At 38.5% G+C, this 26,768-nt stretch overlaps 1 protein-coding gene across 3 annotated transcripts in view; it reads left to right on the forward strand.

Moving 5' to 3' along the window:
* The window catches only part of FGD4 (FYVE, RhoGEF and PH domain containing 4), a 241,886-nt gene that overhangs the window by 179,802 nt on the left and 35,316 nt on the right, over positions 1-26,768 (forward strand). For all 3 annotated transcript variants that reach the window (XM_027035873.2, XM_027035875.2, XM_027035872.2), the window contains exons 8-15: positions 2,825-2,963; positions 5,245-5,303; positions 5,638-5,784; positions 11,962-12,134; positions 16,137-16,167; positions 16,389-16,481; positions 16,748-16,873; positions 21,673-21,813. In XM_027035873.2, the coding sequence (XP_026891674.1) occupies positions 2,825-2,963; positions 5,245-5,303; positions 5,638-5,784; positions 11,962-12,134; positions 16,137-16,167; positions 16,389-16,481; positions 16,748-16,873; positions 21,673-21,813 (909 nt within the window). The remainder of the gene's footprint in view (positions 1-2,824; positions 2,964-5,244; positions 5,304-5,637; positions 5,785-11,961; positions 12,135-16,136; positions 16,168-16,388; positions 16,482-16,747; positions 16,874-21,672; positions 21,814-26,768) is intronic.

Consider the following 26,768-nt stretch of genomic DNA (forward strand, 5'->3'; position numbering starts at 1 on the left):
AGTACACTTCTGTACTCTGCTGATGGACCTGTCTATGCATAGGGGAGCACATTTAAAGATCTGACCATTTCCAAGTCCACTGGACCCTTTTACATCTCCTCAGGACGAGTTCACAGCCTCAGGGTGGCCAGGAGACTGTGCTGAGTCAAGCTGTCTTCAGTCTCTGCTGATCATCTACAGAGCCTCAGCCAAGAAAATTATTATCTGCTCCCCTTCCCCAACACACAACCACAGCTTCAGCCCAGTGAAGCCATTGGTCTTCTCCACTTGCCCACCTCAGAACTATTCACTTTCACCAACAGTGTTCCTGCATGTGTGCCTCGCCCACCATTCCAAATCTAATAATATGAGCCCTCTTGAACTTTAGCAGAGACACTGCCAGTCCCACCCCTGCTGAACCTTTCGGTCATTGAAACTTCCTTTGTTAGGGGAGGAATGGGTACGGCCTCAGGCCAGAATGCCACAAATTCTCACTGTTCTTACCCAAAGGTCAACAATTTTCAAAGCATAAATACTTTTAAGATCGTTCTATGCCTTTCATCAGTTTCCAAAGTACCAAAATGGTCGTTTTATCAGTTTTATCCCCCTTTCTAGTTGCGTTTTCCAGGGGGGATTTTGCTAGTCTGCTCTGTCAGCCATAACCAAAAGTCCTGCCTCTTCCCATTTACTCTTTCTTTTTCTTCTCTCATCATTAAGCACTCATCTACCTTTCTGAATACTGGCTCCTTTGATTCTGTTACTAGCCCCTTATACTGAAATGTGACAGAGTACAAGAATGTGGCCCTTCACATTCTTTTCAACCTTCACACCCTCTGTGATGTCACATGTTCCTGAGGCTTTAACCATCATGTCCTACAGATGCCTGTAGGGTCATTTTTCTAGTCTGTTTCCTGCCTCTAAACTGTCATTGCACCTTGTTGAATGCTGGTTACACAACTCTGTATCAACATTTTGCTATCAAAACAAAGTCAACATGTTCCATTCCTGCCTTTAGCGCCCAAGTACTTTTTCCATCTTGATTTTTTGTGCCTTATACAGAGTAGCTTGTGGTTATGTGATTATTAGAACAAATATTTTCTCGTTCACCAGAGTTTGATAAGTTAACTTTATCTTTCGTCACTTTTCCTCATTCTCTGTGCATTAATTTGCCTGTGAAACAGCATACTGAAGATGTTTAGTATGTTTACTGCATAGTAAGTGTTCACTAAATGATGGTGGTGATAGTGGCCATTACTGTTTTATGAAATCTTTAAAATTCTATCTCTGAAATATCAGTCTTCTCCCTAGTATGAGGCATTGTTGAGGTGTTGAAAAGAGTAGTGGACTGGGAATCAACTGAGTTTAGGATTCTAGTTTGCCACTTAGTCATGGGACCTTAGATGACTTTAACTTCTCTGAGCCACGGTTTCTTCATGTAAAAATGTGGGGATCGGTAATATTTTCTATATTTCATAGATATATAATATTATATATTATAGGCTTGGAGAAAATCAAATGAGATGACTAAACTTATAACATTAATATTCTACACTTTATTAAGTAAAGTTATGATTTCCTCAGCTTCCATGGTGATTTCAGACTCTATACTTTTTTTCTGGTCTACAATAATCCCTTCCAAACTAATATCCCCACATCTCCCCACTGCAGTAGGTTAAGTCACACTGCAGTAAGTTAATGTTAACACATCTCAAATCTAATGCTATTGCTCTCCTACACGAAAACCTGCATTAGATGAAGCAAGTCTAAATAATTCACCTTGACTTAATTACCCCAGATTACCTGTTCTTCCTCAGCCCCTGTTTCCCCATACATATCTTATTGCCAACAAAACTCAACATGTTTCATGCCTGACTGTTGTTCTCCAAGGTCCCTCTTCCTGCCCTTCGACCCTGGTCTTCACTTCCCTTTGCACCAGCAGCTGTTCTTATCAGAGTTCATGTTGAATGCTCTCTTGTCTGTGAATGCTTTAGTTTCTTGTTTGCTTTGAATGCAAACATCATGTCTTAAGGCAACTTTTATACCCTGCAGTGCCTTGATCACAGTAAGAGTCTAATAACTATTTTAATTGGATTCCTGGTTTGTTTAATATGAACAAGAACATGTCTTATTTTTCAAGTAATCTTTTCCCTGTCTTAACAGCTTATTGAAAGCAAAGGCTCTATAGACTCAATGTTGCTGTAAGAAAAGGAGATCTATTTACAGAGTTCAGTTTCTAATGGAAAAGACTGCCATGACCTAATGAAAAATTAAAATTTTGTGACAGATACTAAGCCACTCAGATCTTGTCATTCTTCTCTGTGGAGTCTTTAAGTTCAAAGGAAATGACATTTATGGTAGCCTTGATATTAAACAGTTTCTGCTGAGTCCAAAGTCATTTAACGCAGTTGGGCCTAGTGAACCTCATTAAATACATGCATCTTTTAAAAATCTCTGGAGTCTGATTCAATGATGTGACCACACAAACCTTTCTAGTGACTGATTGAAGTGGTTGCCAGCAATCTGAGAATTTTCTTCCTTAAAATTCTGCTTGATTTTTCTTTCTGTTCTTACTCTAGTTTAGTGGGCCTCAAACTTCCATGGTGTCAGAAACTGGGTTGTTTTCAAATGCATCTTCCCAGGCCTGAGCCTCAAAGATTGTGGTTTCATTATTGGGGTGGGGTTCAGAATTTGCATTTTAATAGTGCCTTAGATCAATCTAATGCAGGTGATCCACAGAGCACGCTTTGTAGGGAAATCTTGTCCACGATTAAAGTTCCGTATGACCGTTTTTAGATTGGCCAACTTAATTTTTAAATCTTTCTTTAAAAAACCTCTCTCATTATAGAGACAGAAGGTGTGCGGGAGCTTGACTTTGCAGCACCACATGCTAGAACCTGTTCAGCGGATCCCCCGGTATGAGATGCTCCTCAAGGACTACCTAAGGAAGTTGCCACCTGACTCTCCAGACTGGAACGATGCTAAAAGTAAATGCTCCTCCCCCACCCCCTTTCTGCTCTGGGTTAATCAAGTGGCCAGGAAGGCTTGTGGTTAAAGAGAGAGATAGGTCTCACAGCCAACTTAGTAAGATATTGCTGCCAAAAAATAGCCTCATCGGAAATTGTCATCAACAGCTCAGTTAGGCAAGCACTTCTGAGCCCAGATCCCAGGTTTAGAGAAAGGCAAATCACATTTCTCATGCTGATTTCATGTTAATCATTAACTCAGAAATCTGAAACAGTAGTTTTAGAGACATCTGGAATAGCAATACACAATTACCTTCTCACAGAAAGAATGCAACCATTCAGAATTACTGGTGCTGCTGGTTAATTAGATAGGTTGATACATACCAAGAAAGCTAACATGACATTTACTGTGTAAAAACAACCTAAGCCAACTTGGCTCTACCTACCCTGAAAGAGAAGAGAAAGTGATGCTTTTTAGTGTCAGTTAACATTTTCTCAGGAAAACTTCATTCCTATTCCTCCAGTTGCCTTTTATTTTTTCACTGGTTCCTAATGAATGATTTTTTTTTTTAAGACTCAGGAGTTTCAATACTTCAGCTTTCTCAGGTTCTTTCAAAAAATCAAAGCATGCGACTCTTGATCTAGGGATCATGAGTTCAAGTCCCCCGTTGGGTGTATAGCTTACTTGAAAAAAAATTTTTTTAATTAAAAAAAAAATCAGGTAACTGAAGGGAAGAATGAAAATTTAAGAGATAGGGATGGCTTAGTGTCAAGTACTAACAGTGCTGCTGTACAATCTTGAAACATTGGTACTTTGCTAATAATTGCTTGTCTTTATTATAAATGAACCCTGGCAAGAGATGAGAACACAGAACACAATCTTTGGTCTCGGCACCTGGGTCTCTTTTTGAACACAGGCTTTCTCTGATGCATTTCTCCTGCCATCCAAGTGAGTCAGTGACCACAGGAACTTCTCTTCTTCCCTTTCTCCCTTTACGGTTTAGAATTATCCTGACTTGACTTCTTCTGTTTTCCACTTCATGCCCACTTCACACTCCTCTGGGCTAAGTGGTTGGTTTTGGCGACAAAATTAGTGGTAGGACTAAGGGTGGGATTACTGCTACTCTTCCTCAAACTGCTGATCCCAGGCTATTTTATTTTGTTTCCCTCTACCTTGGAGCCTGTGTGACATGCACAGCATTCCCCAATCAGGATAGTTCTCCAAAATCTAAATAAAAATGCAGTATCTTCTAAACTCAAAGACTTAGACTTGCCCTAAGGTGGCAGGGTCAAAAATGAGACCGTTAGCAACACTGTAGGGCATTTTATTTCTCTCTTTGCTTTCCCATTGCTCCTTAAACTAATATCGTAAGGAAATCACAGAAGTGCTTTTAGAGACCCAAAAGAGAGGAGAAAGCAACAAAAGTGCATTCTGTTCAGCCACGGAACAAAGAAGAGAATTGGGTCCAGAAGTAATGAGGTTGTTGTGGTAACAGAATTAAGCAGGCTGTGGTATTCCTAAGATAAAAAAGAAAGAGCAGGACATGATTTAGGATTGAGGGCATTCCCTGGGGTTGATCCTCCAGGAGGCCTCAGCCTCCAGAGCCCTTCCCCAGCAGCACTGGGGCTCCTACCTTGTCCACACCAGACGGCTCCCATTCCCACCTCTTCCACTGCCTCCGCAGCAGAGCCTTCCTTCAGCATTGTCATCAGCTGATTCCCCTTTGCCCGACCAAGAATAGAACTGTGAATATATTTCACCAAAGAAAGTTGGTTATGCGTGGTGGTTAATTTGCTTATAAAACTAATAAAATAGTACTGCTGAAATGTTGTAGGACATTGAATCAGAAGATGTAGGTTCCAGTGTGTCCCTACAGTATCATAGTTGTGTGACCTTGGCCAAGCCACATCACTCGCCATTCCTTTCATCTGCCTAGTGGAGCTAACAGACTCTCCATTCAAGGTTGTGGAAGAGTTAAGTGACATAATATATATGAACATCTGGCGAAGTGCCTTATGCCAATCTAGTGTACATGGTAATTGTTAATTTTGAAGGTCTGTTATCTGGGTCATATATAAAAATGTGTATGACCATTTACAAGGAAGTATCCTTCAAGTTCCAAATAATCTGCTCACAAATGAAGTTCTGAAAGTATTCATTTTGTAAATGGAAGTTGCCCCTGCTTTTGGTGTCAGATGTACAGTCTCAGGTTTCTTCTTACTATAACGTTACGTTATTCAACTATCTAGTAGCGTAGCAATGACAAAATACATTTATTTACTTTTCTTTTTTCCCATTTAGAATCACTTGAGATTATATCTACGGCAGCAAGCCATTCTAATAGTGCAATAAGAAAAATGGTAAGTAATTTTCAAAGGAGTTGGAAATCTTCCAGTTAGATAATTGTCAATAATATAGCCTAATGTTATCTGTAGGTTTGGACCAAAATGAATTGGTAAAGGTAAACAAAAAAAAGATTATTTATAAAGTGTTTAGTGTTATGTGGAATAATCCTGTCCTCTTTCCCCCTCTGTTTCAATTTGCTCGGAACTGACACATTTTATACCAAATTTGTGCTTAGTCCCAATCCCTTCTGCATTATTCGGATTTTAGCTAAGGTCATTGTATTATTAAAGGCACGAAAGTAAAACCTCCCTTTATTTGGTCTTGCTGTATTTTGTTTTCATTTCCTAGGAGAATCTAAAGAAACTCTTAGAGATTTATGAAATGTTGGGAGAGGAAGAAGACATTGTCAATCCTTCAAACGAACTCATAAAAGAAGGACAGATCCTGAAACTCGCTGCTCGGAACACATCAGCACAAGAACGCTACCTTTTCTTAGTGAGTATTCTAGTGTGAGCTGGTCACGTAACAGTAATTCAGAGACATGGTTCTGTATATCTTGGAAAAGTAGGATGCTTGTGTGCTCACCAAAGCAATTCTGTCTAATCTGGTTTAGTCAACACTGTTAGGATTCCACATAAGACAATGTCCTTTAGTAACTGAAACTTGTTCCTTCAAGGACTCAAAGTATTTTAAAAATAAATTTTCTGTGTACTTACCATGTGTCAGTTACTTCAGTAACCTACAGCTGATGACAACTTGTCTATGATGATCTTAGCCATCACTCACTCTTTCCTTCAGTTCTTAGAGGCTAATGAGTACCATTTTCTGACAAGGGTTCTCTTTCGAATCCTCTCTGATCACTACTTTAATCTTTCCAGTTTGAGGAAGTATGTACTCAAGGTTGTGAAGCTTATACCTAAAATATCTCTGAAAAATGCTTGAGTTTGCCACATAGTTCCTTTACATTGGAGGCAGTCCCTGTCCCTTCCTTTACTTCCTGGAAATGACATTTAGTCTGGGGCTTATCTCAAATGTTAAGAGCACTTCCTGGGGCATCCAGGCCATTATGTTTTTAGTCTCTGTTAATTCCAGTTCCTTTCTGTATCTAATGATGTGATAATAATCAGAATAATAGCTAATGTGGAGTAACAATAAGCTAACACTGAGTAATAGCTAGTAAATGTTAGCTATTGTTATGATTGTTATTATCGTCCAAGAAACCAGACACATTGGTCATGAGGCTTGCCCAGTGAATGGCCCACGATACCTTCTCAGGATGTTACTCACATCTGACTTTCTGGTACAGGACAGTCCTCTCATCAGCCATACTATGAGTTTATTTGGGAGCTTACAGGGTTTTTTTCCCCCTCTGGTTACAGCCTCCTTTGATAGGAAAACTTACAGGAACTAATTACCATGCATAGTAGTATTCAGTATCTCTCATTTTTCAAAAAGAACATTTGGTCACCATATTTATTACCTAGCAGCTCTTCCAAGTTTGTATACAACTCAAGAAAATTGAAAACATGTCTACACAAAACTTGTATGTGAATGCTTATGCAGAATTATTCATAATAGCCAAAATATGTGGCCATACGGATATAGTGGTATATCTATGCAATGGAATGTTATATGGCAGTAAAAAGGAATAGAACACTGATACATGCTATATGAATGAACTTTGAAAGCACTTTGACAAGTGAAAGAAGCCATTCCCAGAAGCCCATACTGTATGCTTTCATTTATATGCAATGTCCAGATTAGGCAATGGAGAGAGGCAGGATGTAAGTAGAGGTTGCCTAGGGCTGGTGGGGAAAAGGAAATGGACAGAGTTTCCATTTGGAGTCATGAAATGTTCTGGGAGTAGATAGCAGTGATGCTTGCACAATTTATAGCTATACCAAAAACCATGAATTGTCATTTTAAAAGGGTAAATTTTATGATATATGAATTATATCTCTATAACTTTATAAGATTTACAGATACTATCCAAATTAACTCCAAAATCTTCATTTGAAATCAACAAAAATACTTTACCACTGAGAGATCATACAGACAGCTAAAAATGTAAATCTAGGACTTGTGATGCCATGTCAGGGTTCTGAGCTCTAATTATTTTGAAATGTATGATTGTTGTTTAGGTACAGTGAGACCACTAGATCAGGAGAAAATTGCCATGAAAAAGATCATTATACGCAGACATTCCTCAAAGGAGAGGCTTGCCATACCAAGGGGGGGGGGGGGGGTGGTTACACAAGAAAGCACCAGAGTCCATAAGGAGGCAGAGGAACCAAACAGAAAATGTGAGCAAGAGTGTTTATTATGGGTTCAGTGAGAAGGAATGGGCAAGACAAAATAAACAGACTTAGGATTTGCTAGTTTACATTAATTCCATCAGGCTCTGGGGTATATACTGGCTGTTGTCTGAGTGATTAGGGCAGGGGAATACTGGCCCAGGGTGTAAAAGCTCAAAAAAGGAGGTGGTTAGGGTATGGCCTCTGGATTGGTTGGTTTCCATATGAAAAGCATGCATGTAGGTCACTCATTTACTACTTCTAGTAAGTGGATAACCCGAAGAAGGACAAATCCCTCCATTGTCAGCAAAGCCCCAAGATGTCAAAGCATCAAAAATACAGATTAGGGACGCTTAGGTGGCTCAGTCAGTTAAGTGTCTGACTCTTGATTTTGGCTCAAGTCATGACAATCGAGTTCCGTATCGGGCTCTGCACTGACAGCACGGAACCTGCTTGGTATTCTCTCTCTCCCTCTCTCTACCCCTACCCTGCTCATGTGCACTTGCTCTCTCTCTAAATAAATAAATAAACTTAAAAAAAATACAGATTAAAAAGACAGATTAATATACTATTTGGGGCAAAATGCCTGGGAGTTAATGTCTTCCCTCTACCAATGTCTTCCCTCTGCCTTTCCCCTTCTTTTAGGTGCTTAGGTAATTTCCTTTCCCTTCTTCTGCATGATTGTTACAGTTTCAATACTTAAGCTTCTAGCTCTGTGTCTAACCAATTGCCTTGGTTTAATCTTCACATTTGAGAATTATCCTGGAAATAGTTTTAGGTTGAATATCTTGGTGCAGAGCCAAATTAAGCAGCTATTTGGAGGACAGATGGCAAGGAGCCTTGGGGAACTACAGCCATAGTGTCTTTGAAGAAAGGACCCATCTCGTTCCACTTATTGTAAGCTATCAAACCTCTCTTGCCGTTGCCTCCCAGGAGAATGGAGTCCTAGAGCAAGAGTTAGTGGAAAGCCGCATTCGTCTTGTGAAGACCATCTTAAAAGCATCTCTGTAGGTCCGTTCTCTTGATCCCAGCACGCCCACCCACCTCCATCCCCTGCACTGTTCTTGTCGTGCACCCTCCTCTTGCCAGCACACTTTGCTTTGCATAGAGCATTTTGGTTTTTTATACATAGTAACCTCAGCAACCTTTCTTATTTTTGTCTCTAGAAAGAATATGAGGGCTAGTTTTCTGTGTCCTTCTCTGGTGGTATTACATTTCTCTAAAAAAGCCAAATTGCATTTAAAATCTGATTTCAACATTTAGCTGACCTTCATGTGTTTGCACGTTTTCTTGCCTCCACACCATACTTGTTTGTATTACTGCAGTGTATTCTGTTGACTGAATTATATAACCACACCTGATATCTGAATGTTTAAAAAAAAATCACTAAATTATCCTACAGAATGACCTGGGAGGTTTTTATTCTTGGCCCTTTGGAGTTCTAGCCTTTATTTGCTTGTAGCTGGACAGGTTTTGATTTCCCTCCCCCATTCCATGACTTATTTAAACTTTGAATACAGAGCAGGCACTGGAAATTTTCTCCAATAATGTCCTTTTTTCTTTTACCTGGAATGAAACTGTCACTGGCGAGACATGAAATTGAGTTGTTTCAGTTAAATACACATTTTAAGAGACTTAATATGAGTAGCTGAGGACACTGGAGATCAAGAAGGGGGACTTGCCCTGTGTTTTTAATAAAATTGAGACTGGCTTCTAGCTTAGCACTTCTGAGCTGTGGCCGTGGATAACAAGGGATCTCCTGCACCAAAAGGGAAAGTCAATCTACTTGGTGCTGCACTTGCTATCACTTCTTCTTCAGTACCAGCAGAAACCCAGAGGCAAGGTGATAATGGCTTTCACCAAAGGAGCAGGGTTCACAGAGGGAACAAGAGTGACTACCTAATTCCTGTACATATATGGCATCTGCTACTTCGTAAGCGCTATTTTATGTCTGTCAAGAGCTCTTATTTTCAGCTGTAAGAAAGAAGAAAAAAGGTATTTATTGATGAGCATTAGATTGTGACATGAGTTCTAGAAGGGTGATAAAACAGTTATTGACCACTGAGAACGTAAAGCCCCAATTAGGAAGACTATATAATAAGGGAAACATAATCTTGCAAGTGTAAAACAGAAAGAGAAACATCATTCATAAAACAGTCTGTCATCTTGCATGAGTGTTAACTGCAAAAACTAAATGCCAAGAATTTCCACATTCATGGACGGTGTTTCTATAAAATAAGAAGACTTTGCTGAACTTTATAAAGTGAACTGGGTACAGCATCAGATAACTCAGAAATTTTATGGCATGACATTACATTTGTCACTCAGTTTGCAGAAAATGAGGCTGTTGTTGCTGTCTTGAAAGTTGAGCCCTGTGCATGTCGGCGGCTCTCCCCTTCCTGCTTCACTGTTTACAGCCTGGACCAAATCCACTCCTGAGACGGCCTTCGTACAAGATAGAAATGTTAACACAAACAGCAGCAAGCTGTTGCATTAACCAAGCTGGATGGTGATGAGAGCCTTTCAGAGTGTTTTAAAATCCCTAAGTCCTGTGTACTGCAATGAGGCTAGTGATTGCCATACTTAGAACACAGCGGACTGTTAATAATAGGGCATAGGTCATTAGGGTTCTCTTCTAGAAATGTAAATGTGAAATGTGGTGCTGAGATGCATCTGTTAAAGTGTATTTAGTGCCCTTTTATTTCCATTGAGGAAATGAAATTTATGATGCTGGTTACAGGATGTTGCATAATCACAAGGAACAACCGATGAGAAATTTGCTTTCAGAATGAGTACAATGGACAGTGTCACATAAACAGGTTGAAATGTTTTCAGAACCCATCAAGATTTCTTGTCTTGATGGCTTAGGTGGAGCCAAACGGGACCTGGTTCAACAGGACAGTTTTCTTCATTTAATCCTCTTAACAACCTGTGACTTTTAGAGATAATTATCCTGAGACAGGAGAAGTTATGTAGTGCATAGTCCCCAGTTGCCCTTGTCTTCCAAAAATATATGTGACTCTAGAAACAGTGTAAGAGACAATAATAGGAAGAAAGAAGGTAAGTATGGACCTTCTTTAGGAATCTGCCTACAGATTAACCTAAGCATTTAGTCTTTCCTCTTTCTGTATGTTTTAATATACTCAAAAGTGAATTAAATGCCTCCCCAAACTTACTGCTTGGTCCTGATTAGCAGGGGTAGTTCATTGTGACTAGAAATGAGGTATTATACAAAGTTTGATTCAGTTTTCAAAATAAAGTCCTTCATGTTACTTAAATTTTTTTCAAATGTTTATTTTTGAGTTAGAGAAAGCACGAGTGGGGAGGAGCAGAGAGAGAGGGAGACAGAGGATCTGAAGCGGGCTCTGAGCTGACAGTAGAGAGCCCAATGTGGGGCTCGAACTCACAAACCATGAGATCATGACCTGAGCCAAAGTTGGACGCTTAACTGACTAAGCCACCCAGGTACCCAGAAGGTCCTTCATTTTAAAAGCAGATCTGGTAAAGAAGATCTTTAAAAACTTTTTGCCAAAATAGATGACTTCTCTATTCATACATGACAAATCCTTAAGATGTGGGCCAATATAAAACAGTAACTTAGATTTTTATGTAGGGCTTAGTGTGCTAACCCCACATGTTCTAAAGTAATAATTTGGGGTTTTTTTAACCTAATATTAAACACACAAAAATAACTGCTAAAAATTACTCTTTTTCTCTAATAACTATTGTAGACTTGCTTTGTAAGACACAGCAAAAATTTTGATGCCTAAGGGCTTCAACTTATGTGGTTGAGAATTTCAGGTCCTGGTATGTGGAAAGTCTTTAATAAATTATTGCTGAATTTAATTGAACTAATTTTCTTAATAGTACAAATGATGATTGATTTACTTAAATATCAATAAACTATGAAGGGCACCCAGTGGCTCAGTTGGTTAAGCGTCCAACTCTAGATTTTGGCTCAGGTCATGATCTTGCAATTTGTGAGATCAAGCCTCACGTCAGGCTCTGCACTGACAGTGTGAAGCCTGCTGGGGATTCTCTCTCTCTCTCTCTCTCTCTCTCTCTCTCTCTCTCTCTCTCTCTCCCTCTCTCCCTCTCCCTCTCTCCCTCTGCTCCTTCCCCTCTCTCAAAATAAGAACATTAATAATTAATTATTATGAACCAATAAAGAGAAATATGTTATAAATTTTAAAATAGGGTAATTTTGACATAGGCCTAAAATCTCAATATAGTATTTCAATAATTTTGCTCACATAGAAAGTATGATATTCCCTAGAAATTCCTTGGAATTTTTGCCTAGGGCTACTTTTCGTATTGGTCACTTTCCTCTTTCTTCTTTGTTTTCTTACTTGTTGATGTGTGTTCTGTCTCCTTGCAGTTCAACAACATGTTGCTGTATTGTGTACCAAGATTCAGCTTGGTGGGCTCTAAATTCACAGTTCGAACCAGGGTTGGCATCGATGGAATGAAAATTGTAGAGACCCACAATGAAGAGTATCCACACACTTTCCAGGTATCTGGAAAAGAGAGAACACTGGAGCTACAAGCCAGGTGAGAGATTCATTCACACAGCTTTCTACAAGCATTGGAAGGAGTTGTAGGACAGAATAATTCTGAGGATCTTTCCCAAGTGAATACTATAGACCTCTGGGAATCTGGTTGGACATAAGAGAAGTAGTAGAAGCTCTTAAAAGGCAAGAATGATGTCTTCCCTTTTGATTCCTCCATAGTGCCTAGGATAGTGGTTTCGAGATGGTAAAAATTCAGTAAGTTACTTTGCCTCTTCAGATTTACAGGGTGCTCAGAGAATGAAGTTGTTGCATTCAAGCCAGGGTTTTGAGACTTGTAGGAAAAGGTTCTCCCCTAACACTTCCTCCCTCCGCCCTTCTTTTGGGTGCACAGTGTTTATTGATGCTTATTATTCCATGCTAAAGTTGAAGCATCAACTGTCAGTCCTTCAGTGTCTCTGCATTTGTGGGACTTGTTGGACTTTGATGGAGAGAATATTCAGAAGAGGCAGGGTAGAAAAGGTAATGATTCTCCTGCCACAGTGGAGGATACATGAAGGGGGCCATTTAGAGCCATCGTGGCCTCTAGAAACCAGGAATTCTGGAAGGGGTGATTCTTTTTTGCATGCTTTATTGAATTGGAAAGAAGGCTAGAGTTCTAGCATCCATCTCTCTAACCTAACCATGTTTAGAGGGGAAAAAACAATGAGAACCACTACAATGGATCATAGCTACCTGACGTGTGAACCTCTGGGAAACAGCATGCTGTCAGATTTTGAAATATCTGCCTTAGAAGACTGTCATCCATTTATCCTACAAAGACCTATGTCATGGTGAAAATTGAGAACCTTCAGAAGGTCACAGATCAGAGGGTTAAGTACCAATCCTCACTCTGATGGTTCTGATACCCCAGGATCTGGAGACTCATAGAGCACTTCTGTTCCTTTTTGTTCTGTTGTACCTGTAGTGTAGTTCTGAAGCTCATATGAATTCATCCTGGATACTTGTACTTAGTAACCATAAAAGCTTGAAGTTCAGACTTTCGAAAGAGAATAATTCATTCTGGCAGGAATCTGCCCAGGGAATCAGGGAATTGGTGATCTTACAGTTAGGGGAGATCCAGCAGGCTGGGAAAATTTGAAGAAATAGCCAGCCAGTACTTTGGTTTCCCACAGCAAATCTCTCCTGAACCTGGCATTACTTAGGGAACTGCTAGGGGACTGCTCTGAGGATTAGAAGGTGGCATTTCAAGCATGAATTAAAAGTATAGAGGACTTGGCTTTGAATGCCATGGTTTTCCGACTTTATGGTGGGATTTGGGCCCCAGCCATTCAAACCCAAGGGAAGAAGGTATTTTGCTGTGCTTGGGGGTTCCTGACCTGAATCCTCACTCAGAGCCTGACTCACTGAGTGACTGGTTCTGGCAACGGGGAGGACTTATCAGTAGTTCTGACCCTCAGAGAAGTTTTCAGTGCAGAAGTGCATGAAGTGCATAAGTGCAAGTTTTCAGTGCAGAAGTTTTCTTGCAGAAGAATGAAATGCTGCTGCTCTTAAATACCAGCACACTTCCAAATCTGCAAACCTGAGACATGTCTAAACAGCAGAAGAGAGATTATCAAGGTTTCAGGGATTGTCTAAATGGGAACTCCAGCCTGCCATTGGCAAGTGGGCTCTTTTCTCTTGAGGATGGGGCTGATTCATGAGGAATTTTGTTAAGTACAGGCAGTAATCACTTTGTAGAGTTCCAGTATGCAGTATTGGATACATTTCAACTGGTATTGGAAACACGGTCATGTTTCCTTAAATTTCCTCTTCCCCTAATCGCATTGCTGCACTTATATGTATGATTACATGGTGAATCAAAGATCCAAATTAAGTGATTACTTTTCATCCAGTCTATGATTCTTTCAAGAATAGAGACAAACATTGAAAGTCTCAGAACATCAGAGTGTTACAGAGATTGCACGGAGCCCAAAATTGGATGTATGTTTGGACATATTTATAGATAATTCACTTCTAAAACCAACTGGGGGGAAAAAGGATTCTGCTTTTCTTGCAGAATGAGTCAGCCTTAAGACTGACCTCCTACAGAAGCTGTGGGACCCATTTTGCACCATGAGTTTGTGAAATCTGGATTAAAAAATTACCTCTTCAGTGTTTTGTCATACAAGCTTTCTTCTAGCATGTGCTTTGAGTAAACTAAAACTATTTTCAGCTTTTCTCAATTAACATTTTGGTAGTGTACTTCAGAATGATGTTATCTGAATGAAATTGGTTTTGAGCACATTAAATGGATCTTTTATACCACATTACTGTGAACACATTGGGGAGACATACTTTTTTGGAAAACTCAAGGTGCTAGATCCCTAATTAAAGAGGAACATTTCTCATGTTTGTTCATTCTAGTTTACTTTTATTTAAAATCTTTTAGGTTAAGTTTAAACTTTTAAAAATAAGTTAGTTTTGAAAATTGAGACACATTACTAATACCATAGGAATTGGTGAGGCCTTGACTTGAAACTTTCTTTGTACTGTGATTTCCTTTTGGGTGTATTTTGTTAAGTGAAACTTGTTAAACTTTTTTGTTAACTAAATTTTTTTCTTAAAATAAAGATTTTTCCACAGTGACCAAAAAAAAAAAAAAAGAAGAAGGGAAAAAAAAAACCTCTTACATTCTACTTCCTCTTCCATATTTAAAAGAATATAAAGTATTCGGTCTTACATAGTTTTTATTTCATGGTTTTATGTTACTAAATGTATGTAAAAACATAGTAATAAGTAAGTTACAGGAGTAAAAAATTTGCCATGACTGAGAAAGTAAAACAAAAAGCATTAAAGACTTATCAAGTTTCTTTGCATTTAAAAGGCTGAGAGCAGCTAGGAAATAACTATGATTACAAGGCAGTAGAAATAATTTTATCCACGCAGGCCACTGCAGTAGGGAGCAATCTTTTTTAGGAGCAAGATTGAAGCCTTCCCCGGTAAGAGTCTTGGTCCAAGGATCCCCAGGTGAACAATAAGCAGAATCTTCCATTTGACAAGCACGGATTCTAGCTGCATTCTTGGCACATCATGATGCTCAAGAATAAATTTGCTAGAAAGATGGATGATGTCACAAGAGCCAAGCTCCTGCTAGACTCATTTATATGTGACACCTGTAGGAGCGAGGCATGTGACATTCGGGCTGGAACTCAAACTCAGCCCTAGCCTAGCAAACACATGCAAACAAATGGAGCCCCACTCTTTTGACATTCTTCAAAATCCCCCAACTTGAAGATCTAGCTCAGGCCAGAGTCTACTAATGAGGACTTTTCTAACACATTCTGTGACAGCAGCCAGCTGTGTAAGCTACCTGCAAGGGAGATGAAATAAAGAGAATTTGCCTCAATAGGAAAATAGAAGATTTGATTATAGTCAAGGAATTTTCTTTTTCCCAACAGAAAATTATTAAGTACTGGAGTCCATTAATCTGTGAAACTTCCTTCCTACAAGCATCTAAAAATTTTGTTTTGCTTTATCTGTAATAGGTTGAGTACAGTATTGCCTAAAACTTTCTAGCAAAATTATTTATCAGAGGAAATATTAAATAGCTCCCTAAGACCTTTAAAAAGATATTTTAGATTCTAGAGGATACATGTAATGTTTTCTAAGATGAACTGTGACTAGTAGCCTTTGAAAATCTCGTGTGTTTTCTTAAAGGTGCATTGGAAGACTAGTTGTATATCTGGTATAACTACATCTACGTTACCTAATATGTTCAGCTAGATGATGGTTATTAAAAATAACATCAGGGCAGTATATTAATGGAAGTTAAACTTAACTCTCCCACTCAAAAATTATGTGTACCATAATTTTGTTTAAGAATTTGTTTGTTCACTTGCCAAAGATTCTGTTTAATTTTTGTTGAAACTTCTTCCTGGACATCCCTGAATTTTCCAGAAAGTTGAAACAACATCAAAGCATAGTTTTATTCTTATTCACAAGTTATAACTCATTAATGTTTTCTGCATTCACTTATATTCACTTATATTCTGTTTTGTTTTAGTTCTGAGCAAGACAAAGAAGAATGGATCAAGGTAAACCGGATTTCTATTTTTGTTTTTGTTTTTGTTTTTTGGTAACCTTTGTGTACACAAACATGTACATATTGTAGCGTATACATACATCAATGTCGTAAGAACAAGGTCAGTTAATTCTTAAGGTCATTTTCACATCATAGATATTTGTTTGATAAGGCATTTTCATTAATTTGTAAGTGATATTTTAATGTGTGCTTTGAATCTCATTTATATTTTAGGCGCTTCAGGAGACCACTGATGCTTTCCATCAGAGGCATGAAACCTTCAGAAATGCAATTGCAAAGGATAATGACATGCACTCAGAGGTTTCTGTAAGTTGAATTAAATTCTTTAAGTTCTTTTCTCTTTGCAGTTGCAGAACTGGCTAGACAGAATCTCATTTTTCCTTCCATGAATACAATAGCGAGTGCCTTTTTGTGCTGCTTAAACTTCTTTGTACTTTTTATTTCTTTTCCTGGGTCTTGAGTTTCAGAGCATGATATAAGCAATGTTGTTGAAGTGCTTTTTAATAAATAAGTAAAAAAATAGATGGAAATGACAGTGTTTTCTATTAAAATTGAATCTCTTTCTTTTTTAGACTGCTGAGCTAGGGAAAAGAGCTCCAAGATGGATCCGAGATAATGAAGTAACGATGTGTATGAAATGCAAGGAGTCTTTCAATGCACTGACAAGGAGAAGACATCATTGTCGAGCATGTGGACATGTAAGTGAGATTTCTTAATGGTCATGAAGGCTGCTAGTAACTATATAAGTGTTGTAAAAGCATCAAGTTTGGAAAGGCAAAGAAAAAAAAATCATTCAATTAAATAAATTACTTAATTGATAAACTTATTTTGATGACAGCTATGTGCAGAACACTGTGCTGGATCATGGAGAAAGAATGGTAAGCAAAATGATAGCCAGTTTCACCTAGTTTACATTCTAATGGAGAAAATAACCAAAGTCAAGTAAATGGACAAATAAGCATTTTAAATTACTACAAAGACACCAAGAAGGCAATCAAGAAGTTAGAATAGAGAATGATGTTAACAGAGGAGGACTTGGAACCAATTTTACTTAGAAAAATGAAAACCTCTCTGAGGCACAGATATGTAAGCTGGTGCCTAAAAGGTGAGAAAGAGCTAACCATGGCAAGGGGGGTGGGAAAGGCATTCAGTGGCTCTGTATGTCAGAAGAACTGAGATAGGAGAAAGTTGGGTCTGCTATTGGGATGCCAGAGGTAATGGGGCTGGAGCCTAATGAGTAAGAGGAACTGGGGCATAAGAAATAGTTAAATGGGTAAATAATAGTTAAATAGGTAAATAATAACCAAAGGAGTTGATGTCTCTGAGAAAACAAGAGTTGGAACATACAGCATAAATGGAAGTTCAGGCTTTTGATGGGAGAGGAAAACTTCCCTCCATTATAACAGAAAGGAAAAAGGAAATGATGGGTGCAAATGTGGGTGTGTTTTTGATTTTGTGGTAGGAAATTTTGTCATTGAAGTATGAGGAAGAGTCATCAGCTGAAAAAAGAGGGAGAAGAGGGATGAGGGAGATTCGAGAAAGAGGGTTCAGTATGATACACTTGTCTCTGGGCAGGGAAGTGAGCCTCCCAGAGGAACATGTGTGGACTTCTGTGCCCATTAGAGGTTTATGGTTATACATGTAAAGGGGCACGCAAAACTCAATAACTCAGGCCAGAGGGGGCTGGTGACAGGTTTTCAGCAATTTGAGCTATTTCATATGGAAAGAGTGAGGGAGGAACAAAGCATGAAATGAAGCAGGGGAGAGAGAACAGCAGGTTTTTGATGGCCTTGTGTACCAAGTTGAAGATTATATACTTTCTTCTAAAAAGCAACAAGTAAACAGAAGGGCAGGCATTGTGGTGCCATGATTTAACATATTATTAGTATGCTGAAGTGCAACACTTCTTACTGATCATTCATTTAGATTGGTCTTTTACTGCAGATTTATTCTTCTGCTTTCCTCCTAAGTTTTCTCAGTGAAACAGTTCTGCGATCAAAGTTCAATTTGATAGCAAACTTTCCCCTCAGGGTAAGACTTTTTAATCTGTCATTGAGTTTGCTTGAAATGATTTTGGGTATTGACTGACACACTTGCCTTGTGTTCAAACAAACGTGTTTGAATGTGGATTACCAAAATACTATGAGTTGGAAATAAATAAGAGAGTAGCTAATATGAATATGCAGATGCAGGCATGTTTAATTCTAACTCTTAGAGTAATTTCATTGCAATTATGAGAAAATAATGAATTGAGTTTTTTTTAGATTTTTAAAAATTTTCATTTTAGAAAGAGAACATGAGCAGGGGAGGCAGACAGAGAGACAAAGAATCCCAAGCAGGCTCCACAGTCAGCATGGAGCCCAGCATGGCGCTCAATCCCTACGACCCTGGGAATACGACCTGAGCTGAAATCAAGAGTTGGTCGCTCAACCAACTGAGCCACCCAGGCGCCCCAACAATGAATGGTTTTTTTTTCTATCATGAATTGTATATGCTGTGAACCTAAACTAAAAGTTTTACTAATATTTATATAGTTTTAAATAGTTTGTCCACTATAATTGGGAGGAAATATGCTTTTTGAAGCAAGAAGATGCTTTTTTTTAAGTGTGTGTGTGTATGTGTGTGTGTGTGTGTGTGTGTGTGTGTGTGTGTGTGTGTTATGTTTTCATTTAAATTCCAGTTTAACAGACAGTGTAATATCAGTTTCAGGTGTACAAAATCGTGATTCAACACTTCCATGTAACAAGTGCAGTCTTTAATCCCCATCATCTATTTAACCCATCCTCTTACCCACCTCTCCTCTAGTAACTATCAGTTTGTTCTCTATAGTTAAGAATCTGTTTCTTGGTCTGCCTCTCCGTCTCTCTTTTTTCCCCCTATGCTTATTTTGTTTCTTAAATTCCATATATAAGTGAAATCATATGGTATTTGTCTTTCTCTGATATACTTTGCTTAGTATAATATTCTGTAGCTCCATCTGCATTGTTGCAAATGGCAAGATTTCATTCTTTTTATGGCTGAGGAATATTCCATTGCATGTGTGTATGTATGCATTATGATACACACACACACACACACACACACACACACACACACACATATATCACCTCTTCTTCATCCATTCATCAGTCAGTGGATACTTAGGCTGTTTCCATAGTTTGGCTGTTGTAGATAATACTGCAATTAACACTGGGGTGCATGTATCCCTTTGAATTAGTATTTTTTGAGTAAATACCTAGTAGTACAATTGCTGGATTATAGGGTAGTTCTATTTTTAACTTTTTGAGGAACCCTCCATACTGCTTTCCGGAGTGGCTGCACCAGTTTGCATTCCCATCAACAGCCCAAGAGGGTTCCCCTTTCCACACATCCTCACCAACACCTGTTGTTTCTTGTATTGTTGATTTTAGCCATTCTGATAGGTGTGATATGATATCTCATTGTAGTTTTGATTTGTATTTCCCTAATGATGAGTGATGTTGAGCATCTTTTCATGTGTCTGTTGATTATCTGTCTTCTTTGAAAAAGTGTCTATTCATGTCTTCTTCCTATCTTTTAACTGATTATTCATGTTTTGGATGTTGAGCTTTGTAAGTTCTTTGTGTATTTTGGATACTAACTTTTTATCTGATATATGTCATTTGCAAATATCTTCTCCCATTCAGAAGGTTACCTTTTAATTTCGTTGATTGTTTCCTTCTCTGTGCAGAAGGTTTTTATTTTGATGAAGTCCCAATAGTTTATTTTTGCATTTGTTTCCCTTGACTCAGGAGACATTTCTAGTGAGAAGTTGCTATAGCCAAGAAAATATTTTTTTCGTGTTTATTTATTTTTGAGAGACAGAGCATGAGTGGGGAGGGACAGAGAGACAGGGAGACACAGAATCTGAAGCAGGGTCCAGGCTCTGAGCTGTCAGCACAGAGCCCAATGCTGAACCTATGAACCATGAGATCATGACTTGAACAGAAATCAGACAGTTAACTGATGGAGGCACCCAGTTGCCCCAAGAAAATAATTTTTTAAACTGGGAAGTGTTTTTTGACAATTATCCTATAATAATTAGGAAAAAAATGCTATTGACTAAGAAATGGAATGCATTTGCATTGTACTCATTCATTCATTGGCATTCTAAGTTTATTGTGTGCCTTATGAGCAAAATCTACAAGAATGATGCCTCACAGAGCTTACAGCCCAGTGAGTGTTACAAACACCAAATAATCACCCAAGTGTATGATTAAAAACTAATAAGTACATCAATGGGGCACCTGGGTGGCTCAGTCGGTTGAGTGTCCGACTGCGGCTCAGATTATGATCTCGCGGTCTGTGAGATCAGGTCATGACCTCGAGCCCTGCGTCGGACTCTGTGCTGATAGCTCAGAGCCTGGAGCCTGCTTCAGATTCTGTGTCTCCCTCCCTCTCTGCCCCTCCCCCGCTCATGCTTTGTCTGTCTGTCTCTCTCTGTCAAAAATAAATAAACATTAAAAAAAATTTTTTTTAAACTAATAAGTACATCAAGAAAAATAAGGGAACTTCAGTAGCATAGTGACAAGAAACAGTTCCTCATTCTGGAAGTTGGAGGAGTCTTCCTTGAGGAAGTGAAATTTGAGTCAACATCTGAATGATGAGCAAGAGATAACTCACTGAAGCAGAGTTGAGAGAGGACAGGCGTATAGCACTTCAGGGGCTCTTAAGAAGCCAGTGTCACTGGGGATACAGAGAGTAAGAGGGGCCAATTATATGGGATATTGTGGGCCATCGGTAGGAATCTGTTCTTTATCAAGAGCAAAGGGAAAACTAAGGATTTTAAATAGAGGAGAAACCTATCAGATTAGCATATTTAAGACAGCATCTGGTGCTGTTTGGAAAATAGCTTGGACGGATGTAAAAACAGAGGCTAGAGAACGCTCAGGTAAGAATGCTACAAGGACCAGTCGTGAAATTGCAGTAGTCCAAAGTAGGATATTAATAGCTTGCACTTAGAAGAAAGATGTAGAGAAATGGACAAATCGAAAAAAAATATCTAGGAGATAAAATCAGGACTTCGTAATATGGTGACTGTATGGGGTGAAATAGAGGTATATGTCAAGGATGATGACTCCTAGGTTTCTGACTTGCCATGACTGGTTGGATGTCAGTGCTGTTTTCCAGGATAGGGAGCACTAGTAGGGAATAGGTTTGGAGGGGTGGGGTGGAGTCAGGAAACAGCTTCAGGCAGGGAAGATCCTGAGTTGATTTCGGGAGCTTATTGATGAAACATCCAGAGATATGAAAGGTAAAGGTCTCCTACCTTTAGAGCAAGGAAGACAAGGATGAAGTAGCAGAGCTCATCACCAACAGCATTATAATACCGTGATAAATATTCCTAATGTTCATGGGATATTCTTGGTCCGGTAAAAAATTGCCTTAAATATTTAAGTCTTTCTCATGTAGCATTACTGGAAGTGATTATTGCTTAAATCTGTATGATTATTTACTCTTCATTTTTTTTTAATTTAAGGTGGTTTGTTGGAAGTGTTCTGATTACAAAGCTCAACTTGAGTATGATGGTGGAAAATTGAACAAAGTTTGTAAAGACTGTTATCAAATAATAAGTGGATTCACGGACAGTGAAGAAAAGAAGAGAAAAGGAATTTTAGAGGTATGGAATATTAAATATTGGAGAACTGAAATTTTTATGCAAGAAATGTAGAATTGTTTTTTAGCCCTAAAGAATACAAATAGCGTGTTTTATTATTTCTCAATTTGAAGAAGAAGCAAGATTCATACTTTTCTCTCATCTTGCTTAATTTTGGGATCATATTCAGTTGTGTAGAAAGAAGAGGGTCAGTGCTATGTTTAGTCAACATCATTTGAGGGTGAAATACATTAATGTTGTGAAAGCAGCTATAATAAAATACTAAGAGTATGAATTGTTGTCTCTTCTGATGCCCAGCATTACAGTGTATTTTTTTTTAAGTTTATTTATTTATTTTGAGAGAGAGAGATAATGTGCAATTGGGGGAGGGGCAGAAAGAGAGGGAGAGACAGAGAACTCCAAGCAGGCTCCACACTGTCAGCACAGAGCCCAGATGCATGGCTCAAACCCATGAACTGCAAGATTGTGACCTAAGCCAAAGTCGGATGCTTAAGTGACTAAGTCACCCAGGTGCCCCTCCACTGTATTTTTTAATAGGAAAGTGTTTACCTGGTAATTTTATCATATTGGCTTCAAAAGCCACTGTCTGAAATTATTAAAATTCATATTAAATTATTACTTTATTACCTGAAAATGTCTTCCAGCTTATTGTATTAAAAATGTCATTTAGCAGCCAGTGACAGTAATCTGGTAACTGCTTTGAAATATTATTAAAATATCTAGCAAGTGAATGTGACTCATATTTTTAGAATAGTCAGAACCTCCCAAGCCCGGGCACTATGATGCAGCTTGTACCTGAAATGAGTTTCACACTCAAAGATACTAACATAAGGAATAAATTATATAATAAGGCCTTTGTGACAGAAATTTCAAGGTAGCCTGGAAAGTCTGTGAAGAATAGGCTCATGACCATAATTCTATGTATCTAAAGTCATAGACATACATAGTTTACTAAGAATTTCCATGCTTTATTAGGGATCAGTGACAGTTGGGGCACCTGGGTGGCTCCGTCAGTTAAGCATCTGACTTCAGCTCAGGTCATGATCTCACGGCTGTGAGTTAGAGCCCCACATTGGGCTCTGTGCTGACAGCTCAGAGCCTGGAGCCTGCTTTGGATTCTATGTCTCCCTCTCTCTCTGTCCGTCTCCTGCTCATGTTCTCTCTCAAAAATAAATAAACATTTTAAGAATATTAAAAAAAAAATCAATGACTATTTATTGAGCATCTATACAGTATAAGCATACAAGGGTCATTTCTGTTAAGTGAAAAAGAATCATAAACTTCAGAGTCCATTTAAGGCTGAAAAGCTAAAAGTTTAACTCTGAATTCTTCTAGGGTATATGTGTTGCTTGTAGGCAGACCCAAATGGGGCTTTCCCTGGCGAGGAGGTGGAAAGACATGTTTCACTGGCTCCCAAGAACACAGCCTTAAGACTTTTAAACACAGCAATTGGCATAATATAATGAGTCCAATGACTTGTTTTAAGGGATGGGTTTCAGGTTGTATCTCTGAATTAAAAATCTCTAGGTAGTTTTCTCGAAAAACCTTTATTTATTTAATCAAATAAATCTATTATGTGAGGTCTATAAGTAGAAGATATGTATATGTGCATGTACACACACATACATGCATTTTGAAACTTGCTTCTTGCCAACTAGTGTGTTATGTGCCTTAGACCGAGAGTCAACACACTTTTCCTGTAAAGGGTCAGAGAAACTATTTTAGTCTTTGCAGGCCAAGAGGAAAACCTGAAAACATTACTTCTATAATAAGAAAGAAAACACATTTTCACAAATTTTTACTGACAAAATTCAAAATACAATAATAATGTAGTATAGTTTTTTATCATAGGGCAATAAGATTGGAATTCTTTGTAGGTAGGGGAGATAACATTTCATTTCATTGGAGTCCAAAGTTAGTGTTCCCTGTCATCAGATTGATTTTAAATTTTATCTATAAAAATCAAAAAAATCTAAACAAATTCTTAGCTCTTAGGCCATACAAAAACAGGTGGTGGGCTGGTGGGCCGTAGTTTGCCTGCCGGTGCTCCTTAAGGTATATATGATGAAGGGCCAGTTTTATTTCCAAGCCACACAACTCAATATTTTTGTAAAATACGCAATCATGTTGCTTGCATGTCATCACAAAGTCAAATTGCTCTAAAAGTTTCTAAGTGCTTATTCCTACTTTCTGTGCTTTGTCTGGAATGGGTAACAGAGCAGTTTGTGAACTGGCACTGTTCAGTGGATGGCACCGAGTAGTGCTACCCTAAGGATTTGAGCAATTGAAAATAGAAGCAAACCACTTGCTTCCCATAATGTGTATAATAAAATCTATTTAGCCAATGATTTTGTTCCCTTTTTAGCCAGTGATATATATATCAGGGGACAAAGCAGAAAACTATAAATGGGTCTTCAAAGAGTTGTTGCAATTTTAGAACCTTTTTTTTTTTTAAATTTACATCCAAATTAGTTACCATATTGTGCAACAATGATTTCAGGAATAGATTCCTTAATGCCCCTTACCCATTTAGCCCATCCCCCCTCCCATAATCCCTCTAGCAACCCTCTGTTTGTTCTCCATATTTAAGAGTCTCTTACATTTTGTCCCCCTCCCTGTTTTTATATTATTTTTGCTTCTCTTCCCTTATGTTCATCTGTTCTGTGTCTTAAAGTCCTCATATGAGTGAAGTCATATGATATTAGTGTTACTCCGACTAATTTCGTTTAGCATAATACCCTTCAGTTCCATCCACATACTTGCAAATGGCGAGATTTCATTCTTTTTGATTGCTGAGTAATACTCCATTGTGTATATATACCACATCTTCTTTATACATTCATCCATCCATGGACATTCGGCTCTTTCCATTCTTTGGCTGTTGTCGATACGGCTGCTATAAACATGAGGGTGCATGTGTCCCTTCGAAACAGCATACTTGTATCCCTTGGATAAATGCCTAGCAGTGCAATTGCTGGGTCGTAGAGTAGTTCTATTTTAATTTTTTGAGGAACATCCATACTGTTTTCCAGAGTGGCTGCACCAGTTTGCATTCCCACCAGTAGTGCAAAAGAGATCCTTTTTCTCTGCATCCTCACCAACATGTGTTGTTGCCTGAGTTGTTAATGTTAGCCATTCTGACAGGTGAAAAGTGGTATCTCATTCTGTTTTTTGATTTGTATTTCCCTGATGATGATTAATGTTGAGCATTTTTCCATGTGTCGGTTGGCCATCTGGATGTCTTCTTTGGAGAAGTGTCTAATCATGTCTTTTGCCCATTTCTTCACTGGATTATTTGTTTTTTGGGTGTTGAGTTGGATAAGTTCTTTATAGATTTTGGATACTAACCCTTTATCTGATATGTCGTTTGCAAATATCTTCTCCCATTCTGTCGGTTGCCTTTTAGTTTTGCTGATTGTTTCCTTTGCTGTCAGAAGTTTTTTTTATTTTGATGAGGTCCTAGTAGTTCATTTTTGCTTTTGTTTCCCTTGCCTCTGGAGACGTGTTGAGTAAGAAGTTGCTGCGGCCAAGATCAAAGAGGTTTTTGCCTGCTTTCTCCTCGAGAAGTTTGATGGCTTCCTGTCTTACATTTACGTCTTTCATCCATTTTAGTTTATTTTTGTGTATGGTGTAAGAAAGTGGTTCAGGTTCATTCTTCTGCATGTCGCCGTCCAGTTTTCCCAGCACCACTTGCTAAAGAGACTTATTCCATTGGATATTCTTTCCTGCTTTGTCAAAGATTAGTTGGCCATACGTTTGTGGGTCCATTTTTGGGTTCTCTATTCTGTTCCATTGATCTGAGTGTCCGTTCTTGTGCCAATACCATACTGTCTTGATGGTTACAGCTTTGTAGTATAGCTTGAAGTCCGGGATTGTGATGCCTCCTGCTTTGGTTTTCTTTTTCAAGATCACTTTGGCTATTTGGGGTCTTTTCTGGTTCCATACAAGTTTTAGGATTATTTGTTCTAGCTCTGTGAAGATGCTGATGTTATTTTGAAAGGGATTGTGTTGAATACGTAGATTGCTTTGGGTAGTATTGACATTTTAACAATATTTGTTCTTCCTATGCAGGAGCATGGAATCTTTTTCCATTTTTTTGTGTCGTCTTCAATTTCTTTCATCAGCTTTCCATAGTTTTCAGTGTATAGATTTTTCACCTCTTTGGTTAGATTTATTCCTATGTATTTTATGGGTTTTGGTGCAATTGTAAATGGGATCAATTCCTTGATTTCTCTTTCTGTTGCTTCATTGTTGGTGTATAGGAATGCAACCGATTTCTGTGCGTTGATTTTATATCCTGCCACTTTGCAGTTTTTTGGTGGAATCTTTTTGGTTTTCCATATGGAGTATCCTATCTTCTGTGAAAAGTGAAAGTTTGACCTCTTCCTGGCCGATTTGGATGCCTTTATTTCTTCGTGTTGTCTGATTGCAGAGGCTAAGACTTCCAAGCCTATGTTGAATAACAGTGGTGAGAGTGGACATCCCTGTCTTGTTCCTGACCTTAGGGGGAAAGCTCTCAGTTTTTCCCCATTGAGGATGATATTAGCATTGGGTCTTTCGTATATGGTTTTTATGATCTTGAGGTATGATCCTTCTATCCCTACTTTCTTGAGGGTTTTTAGCAAGAAAGGATGCTGTGTTTTGTCAGATGCTTTCTCTGCATCTATTGAGAGGATCATATGGTTCTTGTCCTTTCTTTTATTGATGTGATGAATCACGTTGATTGTTTTGTAGATATTGAACCAGCCATTCATCCCAGGAATAAATCCCATTTGGTCGTAGTGAATAATTCTTTTAATGTATTGTTGAATCTGGTTGACTAATATCTTGTTGAAGATTTTTGCATCCATGTTCATCAGGGTAATTGGCCTATAGTTGTCCTTTTTAGTGGGGTCTCTGTCTGGTTTTGGAATCAAGGTAATGCTGGCTTCATAGAAAGAGTTTGGAAGTTTTCCTTC

Source organism: Acinonyx jubatus, chromosome B4, assembly GCF_027475565.1.
Source record: "Acinonyx jubatus isolate Ajub_Pintada_27869175 chromosome B4, VMU_Ajub_asm_v1.0, whole genome shotgun sequence".
Taxonomy (NCBI): Eukaryota; Metazoa; Chordata; class Mammalia; order Carnivora; family Felidae; genus Acinonyx; species Acinonyx jubatus.